The sequence below is a fragment of the Schistocerca serialis genome, chromosome 1 (genome assembly GCF_023864345.2).
Source record: "Schistocerca serialis cubense isolate TAMUIC-IGC-003099 chromosome 1, iqSchSeri2.2, whole genome shotgun sequence".
In the NCBI taxonomy this organism is placed as follows: domain Eukaryota; kingdom Metazoa; phylum Arthropoda; class Insecta; order Orthoptera; family Acrididae; genus Schistocerca; species Schistocerca serialis.
Window position 1 is genome coordinate 650,624,547 of NC_064638.1, and position 13,821 is coordinate 650,638,367.

At 37.3% G+C, this 13,821-nt stretch overlaps 1 protein-coding gene across 1 annotated transcript in view; it reads left to right on the forward strand.

The window, feature by feature from the left end:
• Positions 1 to 13,821, forward strand: part of LOC126479049 (MMS19 nucleotide excision repair protein homolog) — a 226,683-nt gene that overhangs the window by 183,409 nt on the left and 29,453 nt on the right. Inside the window, exon 15 of the mRNA XM_050103751.1 lies at positions 317 to 599. Coding sequence (XP_049959708.1) covers positions 317 to 599 — 283 coding nt within the window. The remainder of the gene's footprint in view (positions 1 to 316; positions 600 to 13,821) is intronic.

Here is a 13,821-nt window from a genome sequence, read left to right on the forward strand (position 1 = left end):
CACCATCTTTCTACCTGGATTTTTTATGGTCACTTCTCACAACATAAGCAGCAGAAATATTTATACTACTACTGCTACTTTTGTTGCTCTGTCAGTATTAAGCCCTTCAATCACAGATGAATTAAAGTGAGAAGATATTTCATCTCAATTCTATAAATCTATGAGTGGTTTCCTATAATTTTAAATTATTTATATACTTCCAGAACCTTCCTTATCACATTAATATTGTAGTTCCAGTATTTGTATTATGAGTTAAAGTCAATAATTATTTTGTTCTTAAAATTAATTTCATGAAATCTGCGTGTATGTGTTTCAGATCAAGTGTTGAAGGAGTGTTTGTTGAAAATTTATGAGAAAGTGACAAACAGCATAAATAATGGCACATGTAATCTAATGAAAAAAGTTAATGCTGTGTGGCTAATGATCTGGGTAACTAAAGCACTTATTATGAGAGATCATGAAGATGCTGGTAATTGGATCTCTTTTCTCATAGACACACTTCATGATGATTCAGTGTCATCAGAGACAGCTAGTGGATTTGAAATCATCATGAAAGAAAATGAAGAGTTTTTCACACAGTACAACTTCTGCAACATAAGGTAACACAAGAAATTGTCAGTAATACGAGTTTGGAGAGTTAATTTTTTGGGATTATTAAAGATATGTATGATGCATTGTGGCATTAGATTTATCAAAAGCTGTATCTTTTCTACTTTGGTGTTCTCTTTTTTGGGTTCTGATTGTGAACATTTGTTAAACTGTCGTCAAAAGTGAAAATTTAAAATCGGTAAAGAATTGTGGGAAATAAGCTAGACCTATGTAAGGTGAATAGAAACAGACTTATTAACAACACACCCCGTAGTCTGGTGAGTTTGTATGAAGACTGTATGGAGTGCAGATATTGCTTTCACTGCAATTTTATTACCCGTGTCATTTGCTACTTATTGGTTGCTTTTGTATCATTATTTTGTGAGGTGATAGAAACTAATTCATTCTGTAGATATAATGGTTGAGATTGCAGTATCTCCATGTTTTAATGTAGAAAACAGGAAGTTATTGTAAGGGTATGAGATCCTCTGCTATTTTATTGATAAGAATTTCAAAAAAGGAAACCATCTGATAAACGGGTTGGGCAGTGAACTAATCAGTTTTATTTAAATTTTTCTGAGAGGGTTTTTTCCCGAGTAATGACTTTATGTTGTGTTTTAAGTGTGGATTGGAGTAACAGCTCTGGGACAAGGGAGATTGTTCATAGCATTGGAGGTTTTGTACCTGTTGCCTTTGCATGAGGGATTTCTAAGGTAAGGCTTGCTGTGTGAAATGTGTTTTAACAGTACAGGAATTACATGATCTATTATTTCCATGGTTAGCAATAAGAGTGAATGAAGCCTAAACTTTTCCTGGGCTTCTCCTCTATAGTTGCCTTATTCAGTGGTCACAATATCTAGCCCAATGATACTGAAGTGATAAATACTATACCTAACCTTTTAATGATTTCAAAAGTGTAAATTTTTCTTTGGATCATAGGGTAAGAAAATAAAACTTCCAGTTTTGCAGGAAAGTTAGTGTGACGTTTGGAAGGTAGAAAATGAGATACTGATGGAAGTAAACCTGTGAGAATGGGTCATGAATCATGCGTGGACAGCTCAGTTGGTAGAGCACTTACACATGAAAGGGTTTCTATCCTCCCATCTTCTTTCTTTCTCTTTCTTTCTTTCCTTTTTTTTTTGGGGGGGGGGGGGGGGTGTTAGCTGTAGTTTGAATAAGTTTTGTAGGGAAAGGCTTGGTGTGTTTCGGTGTATGTTTTATTTAGTTATTTTACGTTTTTAGGGAAGGGTAGTTGTACTTATTTGTAAGTAAAAACCACTTTCATTCTATAGAAAAGGGCATCTCTGAACACTTTGAATAATCAACCGTATAATCTTAGGACCGTAGTGCCAAGTTTCCTTTTCCTTCTGTTCCTCTTCGAAAACCAAGCTAGATAGCACTTTCCATTGGCATTCCATAGTAGGGAGTAGTGACCACTTTTCGGGTCCTGGGGTCGTGAAGTTGCTGGTGTCCTTTCTGTTTAATCAATGAACTCCAGGATCCTCTTGCCCACTAGTGAAGAACCTTCTCCTTTTTCTTTCATTCTTCCTCTGTCAGGGTGCACCCTGTATCTGTGTCTATATCCCCTAGTTCCAGCACATGAACCCTTCCTTATATCAGTTCTCCACAGCTTGTTATAACAAGACTAGTCCAAAGTAGTGCAGCCGTAGAAGGTTTCCAACTAACTATAGGATTGTAACTTCTAATTTCTAACTATATTTATTATGGGTCAGTACCATATTGAAATTTGAAAGATATATAGTGACAGACATTTTAATATTAGTGTGAAACATTTTAAAAACCGTTATAAATCTCTCAAGGACTAATTCATTAAGAGCGTTGTCTAATGTTATATTGAATTTCCATATTTCATGGAACAAACGACCTCTCTATTTTAATTGTTTTGTTAATTACCTGTCTGACCCATTTTGCAACGTGCTGTGACTGTAAAACAACTTATGACGTATATGCATTGTTTTTGTGTGAAACATACAGACTTATGTTGATTTGAGAAAAGGAAGTATTATACACTAGTGTAATGAACAGTCAGTAAGAAAAGATATAACGGAAGACAGTCTAACAATAGCACCATTAATAACTGAAACTGTTTTTGCAGTAATTCTTTATTTATTAATTGTGATTAAGTAGTTTGACATGCATTCATTTATGTACGGTGGCAGGTGAGAGGGTACGAGATTTTCCTCTATTTTATTAGTAAGAATTTGAAAAAAGGTGAAAAAAGGAAATCACTTGATTAAGAGGATTATATATATATATATATATATATATATATATATATATATATATATATATATATATATATATCGACCTGCCAGCACTTTCGTTTGGTAAGTCACATCATCTTTGTTTTTTTTTTTTTAAGGTGAAGAAAAAGCTGATTCTCATGATGGTTAACGCAAACTTTGGCCACGCAATCTGTCCAGGGCTGCAGTGACTTTTGGAAAGTATGCGTAGGTACTGATCTTTAATATAAATATATTTGTTCTTTTATTCTGCAGTCATTCCAATCCCGGGAGTGGAAAGACTTACCTTAGGGGGGAAAAAAGGACAGGTATACACTCGCACACACACACACATATCCATCCGCACATACACAGACACAAGCAGACATTTGTAAAGGCAAAGAGTTTGGGCAGAGATGTCAGTCGAGGCGGAAGTACAGAGGCAAAGATGTTGTTGAAAGACAGGTGAGGTATGAGCGGCGGCAACTTGAAATTAGTGGAGGTTGAGGCCTGGCGGATAACGAGAAGAGAGGATATACTGAAGGGCAAGTTCCCATCTCCGGAGTGCTGACAGGTTGGTGTTAGTGGGAAGTATCCAGATAACCCGGATGGTGTAACACTGTGCCAAGATGTGCTGACCATGCATCAAGGCATGTTTAGGCACAGGGTGATCCTCATTACCAACAAACACTGTCTGCCTGTGTCCATTCATGCGAATGGACAGTTTGTTACTGGTCATTCCCACATAGAAAGCTTCACAGTGTAGGCAGGTCAGTTGGCAAATCACGTGGGTGCTTTCACACGTGGCTCTGCCTTTGATCGTGTACACCTTCCGGGTTACAGGACTGGAGTAGGTAGTGATGGGAGGGTGCATGGGACTGGTTTTTACACTGGGGGCGGTTACAAGGGTAGGAGCCAGAGGGTAGGGAAGGTGGTTTGGGGATTTCATAGGGATGAACTAAGAGGTTACGAAGGTTAGGTGGACAGCGGAAAGACATTCTTGGTGGAGTGGGGAGGATTTCATGAGGGATGGATCTCATCTCAGGGCAGGATTTGAGGAAGTCGTATCCCTGCTGGAGAGCCACATTCAGAGTCTGATCCAGTCCCGGAAAGTATCCTGTCACAAGTGGGGCACTTTTGTGGTTCTTCTGTGGGAGGTTCTGGATTTGAGGGGACGAGGAAGTGGCTCTGGTTATTTGCTTCTGTACCAGGTCTGGAGGGTAGTTGCGGGATGTGAAAGCTGTTTTCAGGTTGTTGGTGTAATGGGTCAGGGATTCCAGACTGGAGCAGATTCGTTTGCCACGAAGACCTAGGCTGTAGGGAAGGGACCGTTTGATGTGGAATGGGTGGCAGCTGTCATAATGGAGGTACTGTTGCTTGTTGGTGGGTTTGATGTGGACGGACGTGTGAAGCTGGCCATTGGGCAGATGGAGGTCAACGTCAAGGAAACTGGCATGGGATTTGGAGTAGTACCAGGTGAATCTGATGGAACCAAAGGAGTTGAGGTTGGAGAGGAAATTCTGGAGTTCTTCTTCACTGTGAGTCCAGATCATGAAGATGTCATCAATAAATCTGTACCAAACTTTGGGTTGGCAGCCCTGGGTAACCAAGAAGGCTTCCTCTGAGCGACTCATGAATAGGTTGGCGTACGAGGGGGCCATCCTGGTACCCATGGCTGTTCCCTTTTATTGATAGATGAACAAGCATACATAGTTGTGCATTTTGGTAAAGTTGAGTACAAAAGTCACCTCAGGAGTTAGAACTATCTTTATTATGTTTGAAGATTTGTATTAGGGATCGCATTCTGTCGTGGGTGTTCTGTTTATTTTTGTGAGGTACTCCTTATGGACTTGGTGTGGCAACGACAAATGTAGCACTGTGCTTGATGCCATTGCAAGTGCAGCAAAAAGACTGCCACATCGTGTGCGGCTCCTAGGAATGTTGGCAACTCTAACATAGTATAGAACAATAATGTCAGTATATGTATTGAATTCTTTTGTAGAAACAGCTTTTTGTTTAAGTGGTTGAATGTCACAATCTGATGTGGTTGTCAGTCTATTGTAAAGGTGGATGCCAATCTCTTGTCTGATGTATGGCCAACGTGTAGTAAGTCCAAGATGCTGGAATACTGATTTAGTAGCTGATGTCAAATCAAGACAAGATGACTGCTACAGGGCAGATGTGTAGGATTTCATCTAGTCAGGAGTACAGTGACTGCTACAGGGCAGATGTGTAGGATTTCATCTAGTCAGGAGTACAATGACTGCTACAGGGCAGATGTGTAGTCTTCCATAGCACACATATCAACTGAACCCTCAAAATGTACTTAAATAACAATGTACAGCAACTGCAGTTATTGAGGTGAGATTATAGACTAGGCACTGCATCTTCCAATAATTTCATGAATGTTGTTTATCAGCAAATAAACTAAAACAGTGAAGCTTTGCTTGGGAGATGATGTTTCCCTCAGTCCAGTTAGTGAACTAAATATGTACTTGTGTACCATTGCCAAAAGATGTTATGAAGTGCAGAATAAAAGAACAAATATATTTAAGTGTGTCATTAAAGATCAGTACCTACGCATACTTTCCAAAAGTCACTGCAGTCCTGGACAGATTGCATGGGCAAAGTTTGCGTTAACCATCATGACAATCAGCTTTTTCTTCACCTTCTGTCAGATGAAAATACATAGATAATTGAAGTAGTGAGAAAAAAGTCTTTACTAATTGTTTTTGAAAGTAGATCAACAATTTTACCAATAGATATTTATCTACTGATAAAATTTATGTCATTGGCAAAAGTTAGGCACCAGAGACAAATGATTTGCTGAAGTGGTAATAGTTTTATAGTGAGCAATTGTAAAGATTCAGGAGAAGAGGTGAAAGTGTGTTTTTGCATTGTTAATAAGTAGACTTCTACTAAAATGAGGACAATTCCCGTCTCTTTCAACAAATCCCTTCACTGCATAATTTGCCCTCCCCCCACCCCACCCCCTTTTTTTAAGAACTTATTTTGTAGGTAAGTGTCAGACTACAAATCAAAATTCAGAGATCAATCCTCAGTCTGTCCTAGAACTTTTTTCTGTTTTTACTGCTTCTTTGACATGTGTCAGTGATTTGTCAATGGGTCATTCCACCTCTTATCATATCCAGAGACCTGTGGGTCCCCACTCGAGCCTCTCCAATTTTTATGAAGTTTTTATAAGATGTTCATAAAGGTGCTATATGAAGCTACATCAATTAAAGCTCAGTAAGCGGTATGGGGGGAGGGGAGGTCACTAGCCATGCTTTTGTAAGGGCCATTTTTTCCATTTTGTAACAGATACAATTAATCACCGACTTTGCTTTACTATTGCTCATGATCTAAAGGGTGATTCTGCTCAATTTTATAGGTATAACTGCCCAGTTGGTGAACATATTTTCAGTGTACAGAGGATTTATCACATTTTGTTGTTGAAGTATCAAGGTATCTCATAAATCTTGTCGTGACAAATATGGATCATATTTAGCAGCTTGTATCATGTAATAGTATGACTTTCTAATGCTGATTTTTTTTTCCTCATTTGCAGCCAGCCAATGTGTCATAAGGACATGAAAATGGTTTCATGATGACTCAAATAATTATTAGGTTACACAAGATTAAAGTTGATTCAAAATCTTCTTAGATCAGTTTTTTCTGATTTTCAAAATGCTATATCTCAAAATGTCAGTTTGGATTTGCTTTTTCTTTGTACCACTCAAAGCAGCTCATTTTATTTGATCAGGAACAGTTTGTTTCATTTTTTAGACAAACCAGTTCAAAGATAACAAAGAAGTTCATAAACATAATTTAACTGCTATTATGCGTGAAGAATGTGTTGACTTTTTTTAGTATGCACATTATAAAATAATGTAAAATCATTAGTTGTCATTGTTTTTCATAAAATAAAAATTAATTTGCACAACCTTTGACTTTTAGAAATCTCTGTATGTTCATTTAGATTGTTTTTTTGTTATTTTGGATTTACCTCAGAACTTTTTCCCACCTCTGAACATTCACTAATTTTCAGATGAAAAATATTCATCGTATATTCTTTAGATTCCAATACACACACTGATTTTGGAATTAAACTTTTAATATCTTATTTAATTGTTCTGTTTGTAAGCAACAACTTTACATTTTGATGGATACTACAGACACAGACTAAAAATGTCCATGCAGCTTCTACTCATCTAAATTCACAGAATTTAGTAAATACAATTTCTGATCCTTGCTTAAGCCTAAAATCAGCAAATATTTCTTTCAGACTGTTTGATAACAAATGCTTTTGCATATCAATTTTCTTCCCACCTCCTCTAATAGACCTGCAGTCTTCTATTCATGGGCAAATTCAACTGAGTTCTTCACTCTGACGAAATCTCATTACTCTTTTGTTCACAGCCTCTGGAATCTTCTTGCTACATTTATTCTTTTGTAGCGCCAGTAAGCCATTTTCTAGCTGCTTTTGCCTTTTCAAGATACCAAATTCCTTAATCAGTTCTAGTATAGTCCAACTTTTAGGTGATAACATCAAAATCTGTGTTTTTTCCAGGATGTTTTGACATTTGAACCCTTCCTTCAGTTCTTTTATCAGCAGTCTATGATCTTTTGGATAAGAGTCTCTAGCAGCAGCAATGTTCTGTGCAAATGCTTCTTGAGTTTCACACTTGCATAACTTGTGGCATCCCTCACTGACATCCATTGAAATTTCAGGAGAGAGATCCCAGTAGCAGTTAGACTTGTGTTGAGGGATTCCACTGGGTTTACTTCGTCTGATTCATCTCCTGACTGTAAGGAAGTAGTTTTTTGCTTAAAATTGTTTTCAACATGCTGGGCACGTTTTCTGACCTGATTTAACATTGCTCTTTGTTATAGCTTTTAAGTGATCAGTAGTTGCCAAAGTCCATAAGCCCTTTTTCAAGAAATTATTCTCTGGACCAAAAGAATTACAACAGAATTTCAGTAGATGTTCACACTTATCCAAAAGCAATGCTTTGCGATGAAAACATATTTGGACAATTGCAGCAAGACATAATTCGCTTCTTTTATTAAGTAATGGTTGCTGCTGTACTGAAAATTCTTTTATTTCTTTGAAACATTTTTAAAATGCAAATGTTGTCAGCAAACCCAACACTACACTGCATTAAAATATTGCTTAATTTTATCAATTTCAGTCCCTGTTTCTTCCGTGACTGTATTACTTTCATAAAATAAAAAACCAACCACCTTCAGTCGAACCATGATTTTATTTCAATGCACGATGCATTTTGAACCCTATCTTCAGGTATTTTGGCAGTGTACATAGATTATTTCTCAAATTTAGGTTAATACTGGTCCTGGTACATCTCATTTGGTAAACACAAGTCAAAATAAGTCAAAGAATTTCACATGTGAAGATGCTGCTGTGCTGTAAAACGAGAAAGGTGTATACGAGGGTTGCCCAGAAAGCGATGCACCACTTTTTTTTCTTCAACTATTCTGTATTGAAGAGAATGAGAATATCACACATGAAAGACTGGTGTTTTATGTACACACCCTGTTTTTCAATGTAAGCTCCATCCCGCTCTGTGGCCTTCCTCGAGCGCAAAACAAGGACATGTATTCCCTGTCGGTACCAATCCATGTCCTGCCGGAGGAGCGATTGCTTCTCTGTGTGAATTACCTCCTCATCATCCTCAAAATGTCTTCCACAAAAGGCATCCTTTAATGGCCCAAACAAGTGAAGTCCAAGGGAGCTAGGTCAGGTGTGACAGCCATGGATGGTCTCCCCGAGTGCTGCAAATTATGGAGCTCTGCGGAACCACCTTCTGATGACCCCACCCTCTGTGCCCAGCAACTAACTGTACTTCTGTCAACAACAGATGCTCGACAGACTTTGCACAAGCGTTTGTGAATATTCCCCACAGTTTCTATCCCTGCAGTGGAAAGCTCAATGGCAGCACATTGCTTGTAAGATGCATCAGCTACAGATGCCATTTTGAAACTGTCCTGCAGCTATGCTACCTGTCAGAAGTGTCGGAAACTTGGTGCACTCACTCAGGAGACCTCAAATAATACATATGTAATGTTTCGCATTCGTAGCATTGTTTTCGGCTTGGGGGGGGGGGGGGGGGGAAATGTGGTGCATTACTTTATAGGCAACCCTCGTATGTAAATAAATATGTTTATTGATACTGTGCTTCAAAAACCATGTATCCACCACTGGAAACTGTAAGTTATTTTGTGATACATATTAGTTTTGTAAACTTACATTCAGAATTTGTCCACCTTGTAATATATTTTTGTAATCTTATCAGGACCAGAATTAACCTAAATCTGGAAAAAATCAATGTAGACTGTCAAAGCATCTGAAGATGAGCCCCCAGGACTGAAAATGCATCATGGGTTGAAATAAAATCATGAAATCATGATTGTGACTGAGGGTGGTTGTTCTGTATTTTATTAAAATCTACATCTTGATTCTAACTTCTACTTGACTTTGTTTTCAGCTCTAAGAGCACTTGATATTTTCACATGAATAAAATTGTATGTTCATAGATGCTGGAAAGTGACGTGGTTAATTTTAAACTAGCCCAACAGCTACCTAAATGAACAGGCAGAGATTTCTAAAAGTCAAAAGTTGAACAAATTAATTTTAATTTGAGAAAAACAAAGACAACTAATGGCAGCTTTAGCAGGTTTTATATCATTTTCAAATGTGCGTATTCAAAAAGCCACCACATTCTTCACTTGTAGTAGCAGTCAAAGCATGTTTGTGAACTTCTTTATTATCTGTAGATGGATTTATCTCAAAAATGAAAGAAATTTTTCCTGGTGAAACAAAATGAGATCTTTTCAAAGATGCAAAGAAAAATCAAATCCGAATTCACACTTCTGAGATAGAGCCTTCTGATAATCAGACAAAAATTGATGAATAAATCTGGTGAAACAACTGTAATCTTGGATAACCTACTAATTATTTGAATCATCAAGAAGCCACTTTCACAGCCTTATGACACACAGATTGGTACAAGTGAAGAAAATGTCAGCATTGGGAAGTCATTCTATTGTAAGATACAAACTGCCAAACATAATCCATATACTTTTATTTTCACAAATCCGTCTTGATCACATAGATTTCTTTACACTTTATGACTGATTTCGGCTTATCGCCATCTTCAGATCTATTCTAAATATAAATATTAACAGCTGAGACCTGTCATAAAGTGTAAAGAAACCTAATATAAATATTTATATTTACAACAGACCTGAAGGTGGCGATAATCTGAAACCGGTCATAAAGTGTCAAGAAATCTATTTGATCAAAATGGACTCATGAAAATAAAAGTGCTAAAAATAAAATGATGGCGGACTCATACACAGACTTTATGTCTTCAATTGATCAATAATCCATATATGTCACAACAAGATTTATGAGCTACTTTGACAACAAGCTGTAATAAATCTTCCGTATACTGAGCATACAGTCAGCAACTAGGGTTCTGTACCCAAAACTTTGAGCAGATAGATGAAATACGCTCTTCAATTTATCAATTCCTGTATCTCCACCTGTTTGTTTCTGTAAATTTCTATAAGTTAATATGGAATTAATGTGAAGAAGTTCGTAACTTAAATGATGAATATTGATCTTAAATGTATTGACATTGAAGGTCTTTGATGTTAATACGAGTTAAAGTTCATCCAGGATACGTGTACCTTCTAATTTCTTTCCAATTTTTTTTTAATTATTCAAGTGGCATTTATTAATCAGTTTCCATTATTTATCCACCCACCTATATGCCACTATTCACTTTCCAAAAACATAGCTAGTAGTCCCACTTACCAGGCTGCAACTTGATGTGGATGCTTTAAGCTCTGTATCTACATCCTGTAAAACTTTCGTTAAAAATGGAGAGGGTCAAATGGGGACCTTGTTTAAATTTAGGCCACTTGATATGGAATGATCCTAATGTGAGAAAATGCTAATTTGCAATGTGGTTTGGACGTCACATTAAACTGTAAGTCTCCCTGTAATTTTTTAAGCCAGCAAGTTCAAAGGTTGGAATATAGCCGCTTCTAATAAAACCATTAAAGATTGGGCATATTAATTTTTATTTTACAAAAAACATAGAGAACTAGTGACTGATTTAACACATTTTACATTATTTCCTAATGTGCATAATAAAATGCAACACAAAAATTTCAACCCAGCTCCCAGGTTGAGGACAGCTAAATCACACAATTACAAATTATGGTACCAAATAAGGCAAAATTTAGGAACTTCTTGCAACTCGGTAAAATTGCAAAAATCATCTGTCATGTTACATGAAGAACTGGAAGAAAGGAATAGTTGTGAAAAATAATGTAAGATGACTGACTTATTTTTTGGTGTAATTACTGGAGTTCCAAATGCCAGTTTAGCCATCCAAATTTAGTTTAATGTGGAATGTTCACACATTCTCATAGAAAACTAATGGTGAGGTTTTTCATGAAGTCAGATAGTTATTTTTCTGCCAAACATAAGAATCGGAGTTAGAGCTCAGTCTCAAGTGAACAGGTGTGCTGAAAAGTAATGTCTCTGAATTTTTATATGAAAACTCTGGAAGCTTTTTAAATGAAACATATTAATAACATTCTACATCTTTACTCTTCATCTCTACATATTTATTTTTCAACATAGTCGCGCTGGCTACACACACATTTCTCGCAACGAGAGACCAGTTTGTTGATACCGTCACTGTAGAATGTTTCACTTTTTTGACAAATCCACAACCTCACCTCTGCTTGCACCGCTTTATCACTATCAAAGTGAAGTCCTCAGAGGTGTTTTTCAAGGTTTGGAAACAGATGAAAATTGGATTGGGGCAAGTCAGGACTCTACAGAGGATGATCCATGAGAGAGAACTCAAAGCAGTGGGTTGTTGCAGACATCACAACGCTCATGTGTGGATTGGTTGCTGAAGGGGAGAGTGCTCCATGTGTGGATGAACTCTTCAAATTCTTGCTTTCAGTTTTCTGAGGGTCGCTCTAGTTACACACTACAATTTGGGAACTGCTAGCAGCCGGGGGTTGCAGCCTGCATCAGCAGAGTGAGAAAGTCGACCGAGTAATATATATGACATGTAATACCTCAACCAATATCAAGAATAGAATAAAAAATTCGGAGATATTACTTTTCAGCACTTCTTCTTATACCATCAAAACATTTAAGAAGACAGTACTTCTTTCATCGATATGAAGTTCAATGAATTTTTCCTGAAATATGCCATTTACTGCAGAATACTTTTACATACAGCTACAATAAGCCCATTGAATTTATTTTCAGGTACGTTTATTTATTTAGTATTACATAAGTTGCAGAAGTGTATGCCAGTAAAATAATGTTTGTGGACTGAGCTTCAGCAAGTAGGTTGCTACCGTACTCTGTATTGACCTTAACATTCTTGTATACTTTTTACTGCATGTTCACTTGCTTTTTGTATTTCTACCTTCAATCATTTTCCTGCTGCATTTACTATTAAATTGCATACTTACCCACTGTATGCAAGCTATCTTCACCACTGTTTCACTTATTTCTTTCTTTACCATCTTTGCTTACACACCCGCCTCAACTATTTGACATCTCCCTCTATTAATTTCCCCTCTTCGGTCCCCCCCCCCCCCCCCCCCACCCGCACACACACACACACACACACACACACACCACACACACACACACACACATTTTGTGCCCATCCTCTCAGCTTCCTCCTTCTTCTCGAGTTCACTTACTATTGCGCGTCTTGCTCTTACCACTACTCAAAGTTTACAGTGTGACTGTTTACAGTCATTAATTAGGTAACCCTCTTGTTGCCACTACAAATGAAGTTAAAGAATTTCAGTGCATTCCACTTATTCATTTCTCAAAATCATATATCATTCTGCATTTCTTGGCTGATTAATTGGATTGATAACAATAAGACAGGTCTCTAATTAGAGATCATTTATGTATCTTCACTTTAAAGCAAAGTTATTGTCAACCTGGAAGTTGATTAATGCACAATAGTGCTTTTACATGTATAGACACAGTGAAAGAGATATGCTTTTCACCTGCTGCAAAACTACAGCTTAACATGTAATCTTGGCAAAAGTGTGACTTAATTTTGTCTATATACAGAGCATTACTAGAGGTGAAATACAGATTAAGTGCCAGAAAAATACTAGGAGCAGCTGAGGATTGTTTGTACCTAAGCTACACTGGTTTGTGATTTGACAACTTCAGCTTTGCAGTCGCCAAGCTACACATACACATCTTTTATTGATGCATAGCTAACAGTGAGTCATTCATTTGTGGCCCTGCGGTGCAGGATAGCCATACAGTCTGAGACGCCTTGTCACGGTGTGTGATGTCCTTAGTGTAAGTTAGTTTAATTAATGTGTAAGCCTAGGGATCGATGACCTCAGCAGTTTGGTCACATAGCGCCTTACCACAAATTCCCAAATTTGTGGCCCCTCACACAGTGATAGTGCTTTTTTTCTCCTGTCCAGTGTAATATAAAAGCAACTCTCTTGTGACCACAAAGCACTAGATAGGTATAGACTCATTTGAAAGTGACGCACACCAATTAACGGCATCCTGCTGGTATGCCTGTCCTTGCTAGCCGATACTTCTGTTCTAGTGTACACTGAGAAAAATGCAATACTGAAAGAATGTGTTGACACTATACAATAAAAAATGCAATGCCTGAAAATGTGTAGGAGGTAGTTATAATATTTTTATCATCATTGGGGAAAAATAAAGTAATTAATTCTTGATTTGTTTGCAGATAACATTCCTGATATGCATTGAAATCCCCGGGCTACAGTATTGTAGTTTGTGGTTAGAGGTGCCCATACAAAATGGTACAACCTATCTGGTACTTCATTTTTGGCTGTGTCAGAAATGCTATAGCTGTGTCAGAAATGCTATACCTATGTCAGAAATGATATAGTTGTGTCAGCCCTATCAAGACAG